Below are 22983 nucleotides of genomic sequence, written 5' to 3' on the forward strand. Positions count from 1 at the left end.
CACAGTTAATAGGGAAATGAATTAGTATAAGTCCCTTCTAAAGACTGGTTCAGTGCCAGAATGACTTACTGTCCTGTGGCATGTCACATAGTAACCTCTGTAACATTAGGGAGAGTCAGAACACTTGAGACACATTGTTTGGTAAAAGCATAGATACCTTAATATTGATGTTCTGTATCCAGTGAAATATAGCCAAGTTGTACATTTGATTATGAGGCTTTCTATCTGACATCCAGGCTAACTTTTCTTTATGATGAAATAACAATTGCCCTTGGCCTATAGTATCCTGCTTTCTCTTTATTTATGTTTAGGATTCTATTTTAATTTTTTTCCATGTAGAACATTGTGCTCTAAACCTTCAAACAATAGAAGAAAACTAAAGATACTCCAAAGTAAAACAGAAATGAGTTGTTATATTGGTATTTGTGGAGAATGAAGTTTGTATGATAAAGAATAAAAAAGAATCATAAATGATGGAAGCACTGAGGTTATTTTCTCGGAACTAAGGATTTAGTTGCTGATTCCTGCTATACTGTCAGCTATCTGGGTTGGATGGGTTCATTCTCTCTCCTTCATTTTTATCTCTGTAGAAAAGCAAGTTCAGGTATTTGTAGAATGCTGTTAGTTACACTTTATAATATTGAAGTTTCTGTGAATTAATGGTAAAGCCATTCAGATGTCAAGGCCAGGTCACACAGAGGCAGTCACCAAATTCACAACATTTTTAAAGATGTTATCACATTAGATATTCCATCCATTTAATCACAGTTTTTTAAAAAGAAATTTGAATTCTTAAAATATGAGTCCCAGAATTCTAGTGCCATTTTCTTAAAGCAGTTTAGATGAATGAATTCAGTAGCTTAGTTTTACACTGTCCAAGGAATGCTTCCTCTGATGCAAAAACCTTGGTAAAAACTGTTGTTCTGTGGTGAGTAAACAGTACCTTATCATGATACTGACTTGCTGAGGGCGTCAGTTCAGGGCCGTGCAACACAATGTAAGAAACAGTATTTTAAAGTCAGAAATAACGACCATCAGTCAGTCTGTCAGTTCAGTCGCTCAGTTGTGTCTGACTCTTTGTGACCCCATGAACCGCAGCACGCCAGGCCTCCCTGTCCATCACCAAGTCCTGGAGTCCACCCAAACCCGTGTCCATTGAGTCAGTGATGCCATCCAGCCATCTCATCCTCTTTCGTCCCCTTCTCCTCCTGCCCTCGATCTTTTCCAGCATCAGGGTCTTTTCCAATGAGTCAGCTCTTCCCATCAGGTAGCCAAAGTATTGGAATAAAAATCATCTGACAACTTAAAAATGACAAAGCGGAGATTATAAACTTTGATTCTATAATTATATCAGATAAGTTAACTACTATGACTAAAGATTAGAGGAGAAGGGAGAATGAAGATATAGCAGAGGGAGAATGGGAAGACCAAAGGGAAGGGCAGAAGGCACAGAGGCGTCCTAGGACATGGTAGGGGAAAGCTGGACACGCACAGCAAGAGACAAAGGAAAGCAACGGACGGGAATCAGACGAAGACACATCAGTAGAGGGCACGCTGAAGAGAGCCAGGAAAGATGAATGAGTTACGAAGAGTGAGGAGTAATAGTACGACAGTGCTGACTTTGGTAATTCATGTCTGATGCGTGGGCATGGGCGTCAGAGTAAATCATCAAAGCTTGACTAACCTTGAAATCTTTATATGATACGAGCTTACTGAGTTAGCACTCTGGAAATTGAAATTGGCTTTCTTGTACCAAAACAAAAAGAAAAAATCTGGTTGTCAAAATCTTATTTTTGAAAATCAGGACATTTTGTTGTTGTGAGTGAAAGTCAGTCAGTTGTGTCCAACTCTTTGCGACCCCATGGACTATACAGTTCATGGAATTCTCCAGACCAGAATACTGGAGTGGGTAGCCTTCCCCTTCCCCAGGGGATCTTCCCAACCCAGGGATCAAACCCAGGTCTCCTGCCTGGCAGGTGAATTCTTTACCAGCTGAGCCACAAGGGAAGCCCCAAATACTGGAGTGGGTACACTTGTCCAGTGGATCTTCCTGATCCAGGAATCGAACCGGGGTCTCCTGCATTGCAGGCGGATTCTTTACCAACTGAGCTATTGGGGAATCCCCTTTTATTGTTAAATAGTTCAAAAAGGAGTAGTCTCTTTATATAAGGGCCACTGTGTTACTTAGGCTGGAGAGTTCCTTTGATATGTAGAATTCATGTTATTTTAATTGATCTTTTCAGGCTTTTTTGTTGCATAAGTTCTCAGTGTTAAAATTTGCATGTACCAATTACTTAGTTATTAAATTCCCTCACCTCCAAACTCATAGTGAAAGTTTTGGTCAGGTTATTTCTGATTGTTATTATAATAGATTGTGAGACCTTAAAACAACCATATGGAGCAAACAGGATCTCAGACTTTCTCCCTTAAGTGTATACTTTCTTAGGAATTAATTTTTTGAAACTTAGAATTTAAAATACTTCACATTTGACAATTATGAACATTGTAGAATGCAAAGAATAACATTATAAACTTCTGTGTGTAGGACTTTAAGCTGTGAGGAGCTAGCCAGAACATTCTGTGAGCCTCAGTTTTTCCTCCGTCAGGCCCTTGGGACCACAGTTACAGTACTGTAGTTACATGGCCTGGTCCAAAGGTACAGAGGGTGGTGCTTTAACCAACATTGTTTTTCTCTTTGTAACACGGATATCCAAATTCCCAGCATGAGGGACAGGAAGCCTTCTCGACTCTTCTTCAGTTGAGCCGATTTAGAGTTTGTGGTTTATTAACCTTGTTTCTGTTTCCAGCGCCTGTAGTAGTTCCATGTCTTCAGCTGTAAGCAGTAAGAAGCTTACTCACATGGGCTTTTCTGGTAACCGGCGCACAGGCTCACATGGCAGAGGAGCCAGAGGCAGGCCAGCCCTGGATTGTGGTTGCCCCAGGGCCCTGGCTGCATTTCTTTATAGTGGTCTTGGCTTTGCCCACCTCTTCTATCACATTTATCCTTCTGCTTCAGAAAATGCCTGCTAGCAGCTACTAAATGTTTCTGGTCAAGCCTAGGTAGGCAGAGAGAGCCAGTTTTCTTTTAACACCAAGCAGAAGTACTGGAGTCTCCCTCCAGAAATGTGCATTGGGGCCATGTATGTGTGAGTGTTAGGTGTTTAGTTTTGTTCTGTTGTTTTTAGCTGGAACAAAGGATTTATGCCTTTAGGACCAAGGGCAGTTAAATTCTCACCCTTAACCCATGTTGCCTCATCGTGGGGACAGTTGCACTGGGTATAAAGGTACCGACTACAGTGTTCATTACTAAATTCCTTGCAGTGCATTGGAAACTTGTTGTTCCCCTTCTTGTTAAGTAGTCCTGCGCTGCATCCAGTCCTTAACCTGAAACTGAGAGTCATTATAACTCTTCCTTCCTCTGTCAGCCCCAGCGTTCAGTCAGTTACCAAGTTCTTTGATTTCTGCCTCTTGAATAGCCATCAGGTCTATGAACTCCAGTAACGCTGAAGAAGCTGAAATTGAACAGTTTTATGAAGACTTACAAGACCTTTTAGAACTAACAACCAAAAAAGATATCCTTTTCATTATAGCAGACTGGAATGCAAAAGTAGGAAGTCAAGAAACACCTGGAGTAACAGGCAAATTTGGCTTTGGAGTACAGAAAGAAGCAGGCAAAGGCTAATAGAGTTTTGCTAAGAGAACGCACTGGTCATAGCAAACACCCTCTTCCAACAACACAAGAGAAGACTCTACACATGGACATCACCAGATAGTCAACACTGATATCAGATTGATTATATTCTTTGCAGCCAAAGATGGAGAAGCTCTATACAGTCAGCAAAAACAAGACCAGGAGCTGACTGTGGCTCAGATCATGAACCTAAATTGAAGAAAGTGGGGAAAACCACTAGACCATTCAAGTATGACATAATCCCTTATGACTATACAGTGGAAGTGAGAAATAGATTTAAAGGACTAGATCTGGTAGACAGAGTGTTGGATGAACTATGGACGGAGGTTCGTGACATTGTACAGGAAACAGGGATCAGGACCATCCCCAAGAAAAAGAAATGCAAAAAAGCAAAATGGCTGTCTGAGGAGGCCTTACAAATAGCTATGAAAAGAAGACAAGTGAAAAGCAAAGGAGGAAAGGAAAGATATACCCATTTGAATGCAGAGTTACGAAGAATAGCAAGGAGAGATAAGAAAGCCTTCCTCAGCGATCAGTGCAAAGAAACAGAGGAAAACAACAGAATGGGAAAGACTAGAGATCTCTTCAAGAAAATTAGAAATACCAAGGGAACATTTCATGGAAAGATGGGCTCAATACAGGACAGAAATGGTATGGACCTAACAGAAGCAGAAGATATTAAGAAGAGGTGGCAAGAATACCCAGAAGACCTGTACAAAAAAGATCTTCATGACCCAGATAATCACAATGGTGTGATCACTCACACTCACTTAGAGCCACACATCCTGGAATGCAAACTCAAGTGGGCCTTAGGAAGCATCACTACGAACAAAGCTAGTGGAGGTGATGGTATTTCAAATCCTAAGAGATGATGCTGTGAAAATGCTGCACTCAATATGCCAGCAAATTTGGAAAACTCAGCAGTGGCCACAGGACTGGAAAAGGTCAGTTTTCATTCCAATCCCAAAGAACGGCAATGCCAAAGAATGCTCATACTACCGCACAATTGCACTCATTTCACATGTTAGTAGAGTAATGCTCAAAATTCTCTAAGTCAGGCTTCAGCAATACGTGAACCATGAACTTCCAGATGTTCAAGCTGGTTTTAGAAAAGGCAGAGGAACCAGAGATCAAATTGCCAACATTCGCTGGATCATCAAAAAAGCAAGAGACTTCCAGAAAAACATCTATTTCTGCTTAATTGACTATGCCAAAGCCTTTGACTGTGTGGATCATAATGAACTGTGGAAAATTCTGAAAGAGATGGGAATACCAGACCACCTGACCTGCCTCTTGAGAAACCTGTATGCAGGTCAGGAAGCAACAGTTAGAACTGGACATGGAACAACAGACTGGTTCCAAATAGGGAAAGGAGTACATCAAGGGTGTATATTGTCACCGTGCTTATTTAACTTATATGCAGAGTACATCATGAGAAACACTGGGCTGGATGAAGCACAGGCTGGAATCAAGATTGCTGGGAGAAATACCAATAACCTCAGATATGCAGATGACACCACCCTTATGGCAGAAAGTGAAGAAGCACTAAAGAGTCTCTTGATGAGGGTGAAAGAGGAGAGTGAAAAAGTTGGCTTAAAGCTCCACATTCAGAAAACTAAGATCATGGCATCTGGTCCCATCACTTCATGGGAAATAGATGGGGAAACAGTGGAAACAGTGTCAGACTTTATTTTTTGGGTCTCCAAAATCACTGCAGATGGTGATTGCAGCCATGAAATTAAAAGACGCTTACTCCTTGGAGGAAAGTTATTATCAACCTAGACAGCATATTAAAAAGCAGCTATGTTACTTTGTCCACAAAGGTCCATCTAGTCAAGGCTATGGTTTTTCCAGTAGTCATGTATGGATGTGAGTTGAGCTATAAAGAAAGCTGAGCATAGAAGAATTGATGCTTTTGAACTGTGGTGTTGGAGAAGACTCTTGAGAGTCCCTAGGACTACAAGGAGATCCAACCAGTCCATCCTAAAGGAGATAAGTCCTGGGTGTTCATTGGAAGGACTGATGTTGAAGCTGAAACTTCAGTACTTTAGCCACCTGATGTGAAGAGCTGACTCATTTGAAAAGACCGTGATGCTGGGAAAGATTGAGGGAAGGAGGAGAAGGGGACGACAGAGGATGAGATGGCTGGATAGCATCACTGACTCAATGGACATGGGTTTGGGTGAACTCCGGGAGTTGGTGATGGATAAGGAGCCCCGGCGTGCTGTGGTTCGTGGGGTTGCAAAGAATCGGACATGACTGAGCGACTGAACTGAACTGAACTCCCCGTCCCCATTACTACATCCTAGACCTCTGGCATCGTCTTTTGCCTGGACCACTGCTGTAGCTCCTGATTTTTTACCCCCGTATACTCTTTTTGCCCTCATCATTGAAATAACAAACACCCACCAATCCACTGTCTAACCTAAGCACTTAAACATGAACATTGACAATTATTTACGTTTATCTCTTCTAACCCATCCCACTGACCTGTACCTAACTGAGGTGAACCCTGTCCTAATTTGTGTTATCATTTCCTTGTTTCTTAAAAAAACATTGTTTTCACATATATGGACATAAAGTATTATCTAAGTTGAAATATTTTTACAATTATAAAAAGAGTGCCATGCTGATGTACTATTGTATTATTTATTTTTCATCCACTAATACGTTTTAAAGATTCATTCATGTTGCGTTTATCTATAGTTCAGTTATTTTAACTAGCATAAAATGTTCTGCTGTATTTCTACACTACCATGGTGTTTTCTAGATATTTGCTCTAGGAAACAACACTGCTTGGAATATTCTTATACATGTTTCATGGTACATTGTCCAAATGTTTTGCTTGGTTCTAAACTGAGGCATAGTATTGCTGAGCTGTAGGGTATTTGAAAGTTCAGCTTTAAATGGAATTGATATTTATTTATTTTAAATATTTATTTATTCATTTATTTGGGCACACTGGGTCTTAGTTGTAGCATGTAAACTCTTAGTTGTGGCATGTGGGATCTAGTTTCCTGACCAAGGATCAGACCCCGGCCCCCTGCATTGGGAGCTTGGAGTCTCAGCCACTGGACCATCAGGGAACTGATTTTTAGAAAGTATCATATGATTCTTCCAAACTGTACTAGTAAATAGGAGATCCCTTTGATTCACATTTTGTAAGCCTTAGAGTGCTCAGACTTCTTAGTTTGTTAGTTTTGTTGTTTTTCACACTCCTACATTTTCAAGCTTCTATCAGAAATTATTTTATTTCTGCCTGAAGAATACCCTTTGGTATTTCCTTTCTGCAAGTCAGATTGTGACACATTGTCTTAATTTTTGTTTGAAATTTCCATGTTCATACTTGAAGAACATTTTCATCTGGTATACGAGTTTTGGTTGACATTTTTTTCTTTCAACATTTTAAGAATATTGTTCTAATATTTTTGTAGCTTCTGTTATTTCTGATGAGAAATTGACAGTGAATGTAATTTTAGTTGCTTTGATGGTAATCTGTCAATTTCCTTTGCAACTCTTAAGATTTTTTTTTTTCTTTTTCTTTTTTCTTTTGGTCTTCGGCAATATTACCATGATGCCAAATGAATCATTCTTATATTTCTTAAATACAATAAGCAGAGCTTTTTGGTAAGATCTGGGCTTTTAATCCAATATCTAGATTCCCTATGGTTCTTTTTATACTGTTTGCTGTTTCTGGTATTCATTCTTGTTATCTTATTTCCTTTTTGCCTTATTATTTTATATTATGTGAGAAACATATTCCAAAATTTTAAAATTTGTATTATGTATCAGAGATTATATTTTAAAACATTTTGCAGAATACTTTGAGGCCTAGGAGAATGTTTTCCTACAGAGAGGGTTTCTGTTTGCTCTTGCCAGGTGCCTGGAGACCTCAGCAGTCCGGAGGCACCTGAGTTCAGTTTCCAGCCCAGCCTGTGTGAGGCCCTGTGTCACTTCTGCACACTAGCGGTCCAGGTGCAGCCTTTGGCTTTCAACCCAGAGTGAGGGGAGGAGGAGCAGGCAGTTTCATCAGGATTCAGTCTTTCACGTGTCTCTTCCAGCTCCTTAATACTTTCAGAGTTACTACTCTGTGATTCAGCCTTTCTGAGCTCTCCTCTGAGATCAGAAAATTGCTTGCATGGAAAAAGTGGTTTCAGCCATTGCCCTCAGCTCTCTGGTCATCCAGCTCCTTTACATTAGGTGACTCACTTATTAGTCCTCATTTGCATTCAGAAAGATTAAAATTTTTTTTCCCCCATCTTTTCTACTTTTACTCAGAGAAAGAGGTGATCAGAATAAACTGGTCTGTCATTGCCAAATATTTCCTCCGTTTTTATTTATTTTTTTTGGAATATTGTCATATTTACTTCTTCTGTCTCCTATTGTTTCTCATCTATGCTTCAATTCTTTGACTTTCTCTGCCTCCTTTTGGAAGAGTTTTATCAGTCTGCACTTCTCCTCATTAATTTGTTCTTTGTTTAGAGCTGTTTTACTGTTTGTCACACTTATTATGTTATTTTTCAGTTAACTGTATTTTTCAAACCTAGTATGTCTGATTCATTCTTTATATGATTTGTAGTTCTTATTTCATTATCATTAGTTTCAGGTATACAACGTAATGATTCAATATTTGTATATTGTAAAATGATCACCACAATAGGTCTATGCTGTGCTATGCTAAGTCACTTCAGAGAGTTAACATCTATCCCCATACATAGTTACACAAATTTTTTTCTTCTGATGAAAACTTTTAAGATCTCTCTTAGAAGTTTTCAGATATCCAATACAATGTTTTAAACTGTGGTTACCCTGCTGTACGCTACCTCCCCATGACTTACGTATTTTATAACTGAAAGTTTGTATCTTTGACCCCGTGTCCCATTTTGCCCACCCTCCACCCCTTGCTTCTGGCAACCTCCAGCCTATTCTCTGTATCTCTCAACTGGAAATTTCTTTTTTTTTAATCAACAGATTACACATAAAAGTGAGATCATATGATATTTGTCTTTACCCATTTCACTTAGCATACTGCCCTCAACGTCCATCCATATTGCAAATGCAAGATTACCTTTTTTTATGACTAATATTTCATTGTGTATGTATGTATGTGTATATGTATGTCTTTGTATATATATTTATATACATACATATACACCGTATTTTCTTTATTCTGTTCATATACTGATTGACTCCTAGATTGCTTCCATGTCTTGGCTGTTGTAAATAATGGTTCAGTGAACAGATAGGTGCATATATCTTTTTGAGTTAGTGTTTTTATTTTCTTCCAATAAACTCCCAGAAGTAGAATTTCTGGATCATGTGGTAGTTCTATGTCTAAATTTTTGAGGAACTTCCATACTGTTTTCCATAGTGGCTGTACCTGTTCACATTCCCACCAGCAGCATACAAGAGTTTCATTTTCTCTGCATCCTCATCAGCACTTCTTATTTACTATTTTTGACAATAGCCATTCCAACAGATGAGAGATGATATCCCATTATGATTTTTATTTGCATTTCCCTGAAAATATATTTTCATATGTCTCTTTAACATATTTATTAGGTTTATTTAAAAATTCCCAGTCCATTTGCTCTAATACTTATACTTTTGAAACTGATGTAAGTTGTCTTGTTGATTTTTTTTTTTTTTAAGATAGTTGTACCCTTGAATCCAAGGAATCGTCTTGGGTTGGATATTTGCAGTAGATGTGGGCAAATTGTGGACATGTAGGCTGGAGTGTCCACATGCATATATGGTTTTTCAAAGTATGGGGTGTGCTGGAGGTGGCAGGAAAAGGGGACCAGATTCTCCCAATGTGGGAGCATCAAGTGTCTGAATCCCAGATGGTGAATTTGACTTTCCAGGTCATTTTGAAGGTATATTAGTCATTGTACAGAGATATAGCATATTTTAATGAGTAATCTATTGGTTTGATTGATAGTTTTAGTATTTAGATATATGTTTATGGGCCTCTTTTTGTAATCATGCTGCTTTAGGGGGAGGCCTGGTACCAGCTATTGATTGAACCATAATGGTTTCTTTTCTTTTTTTTTTAAAGATTTTTTTAATATGGACCATTTTTGAAGTCTTTATTGAATTTGTTACAATATTGCTTCTATTTTATGTTTTGGGTGTTTTCTTTTTTTTTGATTATGAGGCATGTGGGATCTTAGCTTACTGACCAGTGATCAAACTCACAGTCCCTGCAGTAGAACGCGAAGTCTTAACCACTAGACTGCCAGGGAAGTTCAGAGTCATTGTGATTTCTGATAGATTATTTTCTAGAAGACTTACCTCATTTTGAATTGATGGTCTAAACTTTTATAGTTTAAACCTGATAGGAGATTCTTCTTGGATAATTATTGTATTCTATGTTTTCCTCTGTAAGAAGGAAAAATGTTTTATAATGACTTCCTAAGAAATTCCTTTACACTTTACCTATTGAACCTTATCTTCCCTCCTATTTTTTTAAATCAAGATTTGTTTTGTAAATGAGTCGGTGACCTTCACCAAAACGAGATATAGTGAAATTCCACCTTTAATGGAACAAACCTGTTAAAAAAATCATATATCTAATGAAACTAGGCTTGGATAAAATCTTCAAAGCATATCTACTAAACATATCAGTGAAAGGCCCAGGGTTATTGTTTACCATCTAACATAACTATAGAAAATACTCTTTTAAATTTGAGCAATCTGAAGATTCCTTTAGGCTAAAGACTTTGATACATCTAATTTATGATGAATTTTATAGGAAAAACATTTCTGTGTAGTTTGGAAATATGGCTGAAAATCATTTTAAAATCTTGTTTTAGCAGTTTAATTTGGATACATTAAAAGTCTCCAAAGTTTCCTTTTAATACTGGATGCAAGAAAATGAAGCAATATAAAATTTAAAAAAAGCAAAACCGAACTAGTTCACTTTAAATAAAAACAAATGTATTCCTTAAGTTCTGAATGTGCCTAGCATGTTTATGGAATGGACATTGCTGAAAAAGGATATTATTAGGTTATGGTCTTCCCCATTAGTGATTTTTAAACAAAGGTACAGTTTCCTGGGAGACACAAACATTTCATTTATTTATGTACAGTATTTACTGATACCTCTGCCTGTTCTTTGATGGATTCAGGATGACAGGGAAAAGCCAAGTAAAAATAAAGAATTAGTGCTGGATGGGAAGCTTTTTATGCCCTCGATAGTAGCCTATTTAGCTCCTAGAAAAGCTAAGGTTAGTTAATTCTTCTAATTCTTAGAAGATCTGACCATAGCTTTTTCAGGAAATTTCCAGGGGATGGTGAAGAACGAGCTGGGCTTTTGAATGTTTTATAAAGGTGAAATCCTAAGGGACAACCTGTTGCAAAATGGAGAACAGTCGCTTTGGTGGCAGAGGAGGAGTGGAGCCCGTGTGTCCACACAGCACTCTCTGCCCTGTAGGATATTGCTGTGGATGGTTTGCATTGTGTGATGTGATGGGTAGTGTGACCCCTGAAGCCAGTTCACTGAGCCCTAGTCTAAGTGCTTGGTGACAGAATTGCTTTGAAGTTCATTTGTTTCTCTACCCATCACTTCCTTGCTCTTTAAATTTTAAAGCTTTTGTTGTCTCCCAAGAGAATACAAGTATTTGTGCAAATTTTCAGACAGTACTCTGATTTCAGGATATGCAGACCTGCAAAAGGCTTGACCATTAGCTAAAAAAAAAAATTCAGATAAAAAAATTGTGAGGGGAGAAGTTGTTATTTTGGTCTTTATTTTATTTTTTCCTTTTCATCTTTTTTTTTTTTTTTTTTAAGAAAAGGCAAGAGGAATACTTTTTCCGAGGGTTGCTTTTTCCTTGCCTTTGTTTTACCTCTGAAAGTAAGGAGAGCGGAAATAACAGAGGAACTTCTCCAGTCCATTCAAAACTCACCTCTAAAGTAATCTGATGAAGACACTATTTTCATCATGTAACCTCCCACCTTGGAAACACTCAAAGATTCATCTGGTTTTTCAATGAAGTTTGTACTCCTCAGGTCTGATGCCGTATGTGTATGTGCTCAGCCGTTCAGTCATGTCTGACTCTTTGCGCCCCATGAACTATAGCCCACCAGGTTCCTCTGTCCATGGCACTTTCCAAGCAAGAATACTGGCATGGGTTGCCATTTCTTTCTCCAGGGGATCTTCCTGACCCAGGGATCGAACCCGCATCTCTTGTGTCTCCTGCATTGGCAGGCAGATTCCTTACCACCATGCCACCTGGCAAGCCCTACACTATCAGTCCTTAATTCCGTACTCACACCAACCTCTAATTAAGCTCCTTGAGGCACTATTCAGTTTTCTGATATGGCATTCTCATTTCTTCTCTCTATGCATTTTGGTTGGTCTTCTGCCCACCACCCCCTCCCCACCCCTGGTTTTTCCCACCCTATAGTCTTCCCTGTTATCAGCAATTCCATTTTCATCCCTATGAGGACTTGTCATGCTTGTCTAGATCATTATTTTGAGTTTCAACTGTATAATGCTGTCAACTGCTTTGTAATTATACAAATACGATTAAAAGTCCTTGAGAGCAGAGATTCTACCTTTTATTTCTGCAATGCTGGATTCTTAATAAATATTTGTAGGATTGAAATGAAAATTAACAGGCATTCTGATTGTGATAAATTTGAATAATACTCTGTGTTGATTTTACTTGATTAAGCTCTTTGACATTTGCAAATAGATTCTTGATTTGCTGTTGATTATTGCATAATACATTCACAGTGAAGTTTTGTAAATGAAGATTAATTGGAAAAATATGAGTTTTTGAAAATCCAGGAGAAATGCTATTATTACTCTTAGTTAGCTACATGTGATAATTGGACGGGTAATAGTGTTTCTGAAGTAGAAGTCTATTTTTATGCAAGAATACTAATTTATGGTTGGCAGCATTTACAGTTGTTTGCCAAAGATGTAAAAACAGCTTGTTTTCTTAAGTAAAAAGTGCTCCCCATAGTCCTGTTCTTGAAAGTATTAATTTGAATAACAAACTCTTATTAGATAGTGCAAAGCTATCGACAACCATTCAACTTGGGTTAGTTTAAGTATCCAAAAATTTGAGACTTTACTAAACTGAAATGAGCAAATTCCCATGCAAAAGGCACAGGTGAGGAGTGCAGAGACTTCTCAAGGTACCTGCATGTTAAAACGTAAGTGTTTATTCAGTGACTCACTGTCTGCTTAGCTTGGCGCAGAGCTCATCGCGGTGTTGTCTCAGTGTCGGATAAGAACTCTTTTTAGAAGTCACGTGCATGGTTTATTGTCAGACTGTAAAAATGATTGGTCTGTGGAGCTGAATCATCCAGGGAAGTCTGAGAACGAGAGTCATCATGTTCCTTATTGGTGGGGGCTGTTCCCCAGAGGGATTCTCTGTGGGTGGGGTTAAAATAACACGTTTCCTCTCTCCTGTCATCCTTAACACATATTACCTGTTCCACCTTTCATTTTAGCATCTTTCTATAGGGGTTCATATTCAGTATGAATTGTGTTATACCTTAAGTATTGACCTATTAATCAACTTTCCAGCTAGGCCAGATATTAAATGAGTCACATTTTTTGGGTGATGAAACCAGGTTAAAAATCTTTCCAGATCTTGTCTGAAGAGAACTGATCCTAGTATGAACTTGGACTTGACTTTGGAAGTACTGAAAACGTGGATGTTGGTGAGGTTATATGCTAAGGGCAGGGGACTGTTCAGTTTTAAATGTAACTTGACTGGGGTGTATGGATTAAATTCAGATGTCTGGTGGGAAGGATCAAGAATGAGATTTTTCCAAGAAGAAGGAATCAGTCAGATAGAGGACAGAGTCGTAAGGGATTAGGCTGCTAAGTGAGTGCGACTTCTCTCCACTGCCTCTAATTGCAGAGGAAAAATGCAGAGCTCTAACCAAATATTGCACAAGTAAAAGCGACACCTTCCCTTTGCTGGGTTTGGGGGCAGTTACAGGAAGTTGTTAGGCTTAAAGTAGGCCAAGAGATTTCAATGCCAAGAAAAGCATTCAGAGCAAAGGAGTAAATGCTAAAGTTTGGCCACAAAGCAAATAGTTGAGAGGAGGGAGCTTTTTTTCTTTTTGAGAAAAGTAAAAATAACGTGATTTGAGGAAGAATTGTGAGACTACCCCTGCATTTATTTTATTGGATAAGTATTTCTTCATGCTTTTATGCTTAGATTTTTATATGTCTCTTTATTAAGTATTTATAAAGTATATTTAAATATATCATTTATTAACTTGCTTATAGTAATACTTCCTTTTGAAGAGTGAATAAATCTTTTGGTAGTTCAAACTGTGAACCTAAAGTTGTAAGTGATGGTAAGCATTATAAGTGGGGGAGATTCATAATTTGACCCCACCCCTACCATTCCCAGGATACACAGTTACGTGCTTATAAACAGGTTCTTAAACATAAAGGCTGTGAAAAGAAGATATGCAAAAAGCAAAGGAGAACAGGAAAGATATACCCATTCGAATGCAGAGTTCTAAAGAATACAGCCTGCTTGATCTGAAGCGAGCTGTTGAGACCAGTAATAACCAGAGTGGAAAAGAATACAGGTCAGTTGAGAAGTATAGCTGCTATTCTGTATTTGAATACAAGACTTTCTGAATCCAGGACTATTATTTGCAACAGAGTTGAGTTAAAGAATATTTGAATAAGGGATGCAAATTATTGTGAAAATAAATATTTCTAAAGCATTTTGAAGATTAGGAAAAAGTGCTGTTTAAGTTCTGTTGCAATAATTTTTAGAAGTAAAAATGTCATAGACCCACTAAAACCTGTTTTATGGCATTTACTGATGAGTACTTTCTTCACTAAGAGTTGATTTTGACCCAGGTCTCTTTTCAGTATGCTGGGCTCTGCCACACTCTCCTGTCTGTCTGCATAGATGGCATTATTTTCGTTTTTGTGGCAAGGAATAGATATTATTTTGTCACTTTGAAGGAAGAACATGAGATTTGGAGCCAGAAAAAGTTATACATAAACAATATGATTAATTCTCTTTCGTCTTTCATTATGTCCTTTGATTTATCATTGCCTGTGAAATACAAGCTGAAGTCTTTGTATTGCATCACAAGCTCTGTGTTGGTAGTTCTTAGCTTTCAGTTCAGTTCAATTGTTCAGTCATGTCCAACTCTTTGTGAAACCATGGACTACAGCACACTAGGGCTCCCTGTCCATCAACAACTCCGGGAGCTTGCTCAAGTCATGCCCATCAGGTCAGTGATGCCATCCAACCATCTCATCCTCTGTCATCCCCTTCTCCTCCTGCTTTCAATCATTCCCAGCATCAGGGTCTTTTCAAATGAGGCAGCTCTTCGCATCAGATGGCCAAAGTATTGGAGTTTCAGCTTCAGCATCAGTCCCTCCAATGAACATCCAGGACTGATCTCCTTTAGGATGGACTGGTTGGATCTCCTCACAGTCCAAGGGATTCTCAAGAGTCTTCTCCAACACCATAGTTCAAAACCATCAATTCTTTGGCGCTCAGCTTTCTTTATAGTCCAACTCTCACATCCTTACATGACCACTGGAAAAACCGTAGCTTTGACTAGATGGACCTTTGTTGGGAATGTAATGTCTCTGCTTTTTAATATGCTGTCTAGGTTAGTCATAACTTTCCTTCCAAGGAGCAAGCGTCTTTAAATTTCATGGCTGCAGTCACCATGTGCAGTGATTTTGGAGCCCCCAAAATAAAGTCTCTCACTGTTTCCATTGTTTCCCCATCTATTTGCCATGAAGTGATGGGACCAGATGCCATGATCTTAGTTTTCTGAATGTTAAGTTTTAGTCAAATTTTTCACTCTCCTGTTTCACTTTCATCAAAAGGCTCTTTAGTTCTTTTTCACTTTCTGCCGTAAGTGTGGTGTCATCTGCACATCTGAGGTCATTGATATTTCTCCTGGCAATCTTGATTCCACAGTTCATGCTTCATCCAGTCCAACATTTATCATTGTGTACTGTGCATATAAGTTAAATAAGCACAGTGACAATATACAGCCATGACGTACTCCTTCCTAATTTGGAACCAGTCTGTTGTTCCATGTCCAGTTTTAACTGTTGCTTCCTGACACACAAACATACATTCTCAGGAGGCAGGTCAGGTGGTTGAGTGTTCCCATCTCTTTAAGAATTGTCCACAGTTTGTTGTGATCCACACAGTCAAAGGCTTTGGCATAGTCAATAAAGCAGAAGTAGATGTTTTTCTGGAACTTTCTTGCTTTTTCCATGATCCAGTGGATGTTGGCATTTTCATCTCTGGTCTCTGCCTTTTCTAAATCCAGCTTGAACATCTGGAAGTTCATGGTTCACATACTGTTGAAGCCTGGCTTGGGGAATTTTGAGCGTTACTTTGCTAGTGTATGAGGTGCGTGCAACTGTGTGGTAGTTTGAGCATTCTTTGGCATTGCCTTTCTTTGGGATTGGAATGAAAACTGACCTTTTCCAGTCCTGTGGCCACTGCTGAGTTTTCCAAATTTGCTGGCATATTGAGTTCAACACTTTCACAGCGTCATCTTTTAGGATTTGAAATAGCTCAACTGGAATTCCATCACCTCTACTAGCTTTGTTCGTAGTGATGCTTCCTAAGGCCCACTTGAGTTTGCATTCCAGAATGTCTGGCTGTAGGTAAGTGATCACACCATTGTGATTATCTGGGTCATGAAGCTCTTTTTTGTACAGTTCTTCTGTGTATTCTTGCCACCTCTTCTTAATATCTTCTGCTTCTGTTAGGTCCATACTGGTTGGATGCATATTAAAATAACATGAGAACCTTTTGAAAGTACCAAGAACATGGTGGGTTTTAGGCATCTGAATAGTATCTTTATTCTCATGCCTTATTGGGATTTGTATAGGTTTAGATAAACTGTGGAAAGTTTTGAAAGAGATGGGAATACCAGACCACCTGACCTGCCTCTTGAGAAACTATATGCACGTCAGGAAGCAACAGTTAGAACTGAACATGGAGCAACAGACTGGTTCCAAATAGGAAAAGGAGTACGTCAAGGCTGTATATTGTCACCCTGCTTATTTAACTTATATGCAGAGTACATCATGAGAAATGCTGGGCTGGAAGAAGCACAAGCTGGAATCAAGATTGTTGGGAGAAATATCAATAACCTCAGATATGCAGATGACACCACCCTTATGGCAGAAAGTGAAGAGGAACTCAAAAGCCTCTTGAAGAAAGGGAAAGTGAAAAAGTTGGCTTAAAGCTCAACATTGAGAAAACGAAGATCATGGCAACTGGTCCCATCGCTTCATGGGAAATAGGTGGGGAAACAGTGTCAGACTTTATTTTGGGGGGCTCCAAAATCACTACAGATGGTGATTGCAGCCATGAAATTAAAAGATGCTTACTCCTTGGAAGGAAAGTTATGACCAACCTAGATAGCATATTGAAAAGCAGAAACATTACTTTGCCAACAAAGGTCCATCTAGTCAAGGCTATGGTTTTTCCTGTGGTCATGTATGGATGTGAGAGTTGGACTGTGAAGAAAGCTGAGCACCGAAGAATTGATGCTTTTGAAGTGTGGTGATGGAGAAGACTCTTGAGAGTCCTTTGGACTGCAAGGTGATCCAACCAGTCCATTCTGAAGGAGATCAGCCCTGGGTGTTCTTTTGAAGAAATGATGCTAAAGCTGAAACTCCAGTAGTTTGCCACCTCATACGAAGAGTTGACTTATTGGAAAAGACTCTGATGCTGGGAGGGATTCGGGGCAGGAGGAGAAGGGGACGACAGAGGATGAGATGGCTGGATGGCATCACTAACTCGATGGATGTGAATCTGGGTGAACTCCGGGAGTTGGTGATGGACAGGGAGGCCTGGCATGCTGTGATTTATGGAGTTGCAAAGATTCGGACACGACTGAGCGACTGAACTGAACTGACTGAGAAAGCTAAGGAAATATGAAGAAGTAGCCTGTTGATTTTTAAAAAAATATCTCTATGGTGAATTTGGAATTACATTGAATCACAATAGTATTCTGATCCGTTTATGGAGAATTAACATTTTAAAATAAGCAATGAGTCTTTTGTTTCATGAATGTGGTGTAACTGTTTACATTTTCTTTTATTTCTTTCATCAGTATTTATAGTTTTCAGCATACAAATCTTGAACATGTATTTTTTAAACATTATCTGCATTTTCATATTTTCTTGCTATTTTATTTCCAGTTATCTTTTGCTAATTTATAGAAATTTGAATTTTCTATGTTGGCCTTGTATACTGCAATCTTGCTAAAAGTCCTTTATTATAGTATTTTGGTATGTTCTATACATTTTTTTGGCGGGTTCTTTGGGAGTTTTTACACAGAAGGTCATACTGTCTGGAGAAGATGCAGTTGTATTTTTGAACTTTCAATCTCTGTGCATTTATATTTTTTCTTGCTTTATTTCAGCACCTGGGTTCTCTAATGTGGTATTGCATTCTAACAGTGAAAGCAGTCATCCTTGACTTGTCTTTGATCTGAGGGAAAAAACACTTAATCTTTCATCATTAAGTATGATGTTACTAGCAGTGTTTATTTTTTGAAGATGCCCACTGAGAAAGTGCTTTTTTCCCCCTGGTTTTCTGAGAGTATTTATCAGGAATGGATGTTGAATATTATTATCTGTACCTATTTGGATGATCATAGGGCTTTTCTCTTTACATTGATTGATTTTCAAATGTCAAACTAGTGTTACATCACGGGGATAAGGCCCCCTGGATTGTGATTTTTAATTCATTTTTATTTATTGCTGAATTAAATTTGCTCACATTTTGTTGAAAGTTTTGCATTTGTGGTCACAAGAGATACTGACTTGATATTTTCTTTTGTCATGATGTATTTAAGCGTTTTTGTTATCAGAAGAATGCTGGCCTCATAAAAGAATTGGGATGTGTTCTGTCCTTTTTTACTCTCTGGAAGAGAGTAGAAATACAATTATTTCTTCTTTAAATGTTTAGAATTTGCCAGCTCTCTGAATAAAGAGCTTTATTTTTTTGAAGGCTTAAAAATACAGATTCGATTTCTATAATGGATATGGGTCTATTCAGGCCACTTATTTATTCTTGAGTAAGCTTTAATAGTTTGCGTTTTTCAAGGAGTGGCTTGTATTGTCCAGTTCATCTAAGTTGTTGAATTTATGGACATAAAGTTTTTGTAATATTTCCTTATTATTTCTGTAATAGCTAGAGAGTCTCTACTAATACCCCTTCTTTCATTTTTGATATTGGTAATGTGTGTGTTCTCTCTTTTTCTTAGTCAGTCTGGCTAGAGGTTTATCAGTGTTACTGGTTTATTCAGAGAACCACCTTTTGGTTTCATTGATTTTCTTTATTGGTTTTCAGTTTTCAATTTCACTGATTTTTGCTCTTACTCATTATTTTTTTCCTTTTGCTTGTTTTGGGTTTAATTTGCTGTTCTTTTCCTAGTGTCATTTGTTGGAAGCTTAGTTTATTGGCTTAAGAACCTCCTCTTCTAGAACAAACATGTATTATTTATAAAGTGAAAAGTGCCCACTCTTTCATTGCTTTTCTTTGGCTGCTTGCTTTTGACCCTAGAAGCAACTGTAATTTTTCAGTATCCTTTCAGACAATTTATATGTATACAGGTAGATGAGAATATTGTTTCTACTCTCTCCTTTTTAACACAATTGCTAGATTTTGTTCTAGCAATTATTTTGTTCAAAGCCTTGCTTTGCTTTTTCACTTAGTAATCTATCTTGGATATAATTCTCTATCTTTCATATGTTTTTTCATTCTTTTATAGCCTAATAGCCAGTCTTCTATTAATAGACATTTGAAGATTGGACCAGAACCTTGGGGTTTTTACTATTTTTTACATTTTGTTATGGAAATTCTCATTATGGAAAATTTTATGCATTGCAGATTAAACGTTTTAAATGTTTTTTAGCCTGTATATTTCCTTTTCATCTTTCTCTCTCTTAAACCATTAGTTTTGTCCAATAATGGTAACCCTCACTTTCCCAGGATTCATTTTTTTAAAGTTTTTATTCAGAAATTGAAAACACCTATGGAAAAATAGCCAAAACAAAGTACAGTTTAATGAATTGGTCTAAAGCAAATATCCATATAAACACTACAGAGGCCAAGAAATAGGATGTTGTCAGCACCCTGGAAGAACCCCTTGTTTCTCCTTTCTGTGTTACAATTCCTCTCTCTCCCCAGAGGTAATCAGAATCCTGATTTCTGTGGAAATCTCTTCTGAGATTCATTTTTACTTTCCCTTATGGAATTTCCTGGGTATTCTTACATCATGCAATCTGTGTCTGCAAAAAATGTTTTGAGCACATTTACCTTAAAAATGTCATCAGCTGTGCAGTAAAGCTCGACTTTTCTGTGGGGAAGCGCTTGCTTTCCATCCTTGTTCTGCGGGCCATCAGGCTTGCTTACTCTCGCTTTGAGCTTCTGGAATGTTTTGTTTCAGTCATCTTTCTGAGCCCCTTCACGATGGAGGCTAGGTTCATCAGAGTTCTTAGTTGTAACCAGTAGGAATCATCTCTGGCTAATTCATTAAAAGAATATGGGTGAGCCCTCAGCTTTCTAAGGTTGGGAAAGTAGGCTTGAAGACCACACTGCCACGAACAGAGCTCAAATCATACCACATAAGTGGTCTCAGGAAGCACCTCTGCCACCAAGCTGGGCATGGATATTGCTGCTTGTGCTCCAGACACCACAGATGATGGACTGTGGGTGCCAATATGACAGCCCCTCTCTGCTCTCAGACGCTGCGTGTGACTGCTCCTCCTGTCGCCATCCTCGCTGGGTGGATTCTTGGGTTCTTTCTTCTGCAGGTTGTTTTCTATTTGACGTCTGGAGCAGATGCATCGTATTAGTGGAGCTTGTGTTATGTGCCCCTGTCTTAGTTTCAAAGAAAGATGGGAAAACATGCTTTTGTTTTTTTCTTTCTTTCTTCGTACTTTGGTAGTGGGAAGTATGCATGTTGCATAAGGTAGGGTGTACGTTGATGTAGACTCAGCATTTGGATGGTCAGGAACCAAAAAGAGATGTCTACTCTAGAAGTTCTGTATCAGAAATCTATCACTTTTAAGCCAGTTTATGTTCTTTCTAGCCACTTATGTTGCTTGTATAATGCAATGAATGTTTGACATGGGAATGTTCCTTATTTCCAGATGATAATATTGCCAAGTACAGTGTAAGGCATGGACCACAATCTGTATTCTGATGAACTATATATTTAAAAAACCCGTCTGCCTACAATGTTGGAGACCCAGGTTCGATCCCTGGGTCCAGAATATTCCCTGGAGAAGGAAACGGCAACCCCCTCCAGAATTCTTGCCTGGAAAATCCCATGGATGGAGGAGCCTGGTAGGCTACGGTCCATGGGGTTGCAAAGAGTCAGACACGACTGAGCGACTTCACTTTCATTCTAATTTTAGCTGGTTTTAGAGAATTCCTGTTTTATCTTATTAGATGTAATAGTTAAAATCAGACGGTAACAAGCATTTGTGTCCTGGAAGTATTTTCACTGAGAATTTTCTGGCTTATCACAACCCTTTACCTTTTTTCCAGGTATGATCTTATTGTATACAAAAAGTTTTGGAAAATAGGAGACAGTATATTAGAATTGGTAAATATGATAGGCGGACATATGATTTTCAAAACCAAGATGATACAGTTCTCATTATTGCAAAGGTATTTTACTCTAAGTTACTATGACACTTTGTAAGCACAAGCTTCATAAAATTAACACAAAAATGGGACTTCCCTGGTGGCCCAGTGGCTAAGACTACATCCCCCAGGGCAGGAAGCATAGGTTTTATTCCTGGTTGCAGAACTAAAATCCCACATGTTTTATGGTGTGGCCAAAAAAGAAGAAGAAGATGCTGTTCTTAAGTAAACTTTAAAAAAAATTAATGCAAAAGCCCATTATATTTGTCATTTTATATATATGACCTAAAAATCGAGATAGTGAAGTTTTTATCTTCTCTGAAACCAGGGCGTAATTGAATGGTTGAAGCAGTGGCCGCAGGGGTTGGGGCCTTGCTGATATTGTCCTGGTCGCGCAGGTGGTGTACAGCCTTACTTAGAGTAGATCACTCACGTTCTACATTTCATCTTTCTAGTTCCTGCAGAAGAGTTCATGTCACTCTCCCTTCTCCTTCACTTTTCTCACATTGGTGATAGGAGAAGACGAGACACAAACGTCTCAGATGAGCTTCTTAGAATAAATACGTGGTAACGTAAAGGCTGTTCCAGAAAAACAAATAGAGATAAATGTACTGTATAAAATCTTTATAGCAATATGCATCCTGTTTCCTTAGTACAGAGAAATAAATTGTTGTTATAATATCCTGGTGGGAGGACACATTTTTGAATCACTGTTCAAACCAGGTGGGGCCTCAGGTTTGAATACTCGAACACTTCAGCTGGGATTTAATAGATTAAGGTGGCGGGATATTCATTTCAAGTTCCATCCATTTGGCTTTTGCCTACAAATCCAATAGAAGTTGTTTTACAGGGTGTTTCTGAACTCATTTCTAAATAAACTAGTTTGAACAATTTTCACATAGCATATGTGAAGCCTTAATTCTATAAAGGAAAAACAAGAATACAAGGTTTCTAAATGTGGTAATATTGTAGCATAAGTGCAGGAATCAATTTACTGGTTGCTTGATATTTAGTGATACATTTGATTGCTTTTGTGATTCCAGATAGCAATTATTTCTAATATAATTTATTTTGCAGTGAGGGCCGAGGCAAGTTGACGGTATTTTCAGTTAAAGCTATGTTAGCAACCATGTGTGGTGGAAAAATGCTGGACAAATTGAGATGTAAGTATTTTTATATTATTTGAAAGATTGTATTTTCAAATGAGGACTTTTAAATGAATGTTTTTAGAATTTTGGATGATTATCTATTGAACGTTTTTGTTTTTTCTTACTACCATATCATTTTCTTTGCAGCTACTGGCTCAGAATATTCAAATTATGCCACCTACTGGTCAGATGAAAAAGTTGGTTGAATTGATTTGTTAGGGTTTTTTTTTTTTTTTTTTTTTAGTTTAAAGCAAGAAAACTGAAAAGGTTCAGAATAGTAACGTTCACATTTAAAAAATTCTTTTTGAAGCTGTATGCTTTAAAAATGTTTTCTATGTTATTAAAAATTATGCTTGAATTTAATTATGTTGGTCAGTTTTAGTTAGAAAGTAAATTTCATTACTTTTACTAGGTTTGGTCAAGTTTAGCCCTTAATCACTCCATGCTTTATCAGGTGGTATTCCTTGTGATTAAACTGTTTTTTAGTACCTTAGAGTCA

The 22983-nt window shown here is 38.1% G+C and overlaps 1 protein-coding gene across 14 annotated transcripts in view; it reads left to right on the forward strand.

The window, feature by feature from the left end:
- DTNB (dystrobrevin beta) overlaps positions 1–22983 on the forward strand; it is a 241753-nt gene that overhangs the window by 47359 nt on the left and 171411 nt on the right. For all 14 annotated transcript variants that reach the window (XM_005213006.5, XM_059891335.1, XM_024998836.2 and 11 more), the window contains one exon: positions 22414–22499. In XM_005213006.5, the coding sequence (XP_005213063.1) occupies positions 22414–22499 (86 nt within the window). The remainder of the gene's footprint in view (positions 1–22413; positions 22500–22983) is intronic.

This window comes from Bos taurus, chromosome 11, assembly GCF_002263795.3.
Source record: "Bos taurus isolate L1 Dominette 01449 registration number 42190680 breed Hereford chromosome 11, ARS-UCD2.0, whole genome shotgun sequence".
NCBI classification, from domain to species: domain Eukaryota; kingdom Metazoa; phylum Chordata; class Mammalia; order Artiodactyla; family Bovidae; genus Bos; species Bos taurus.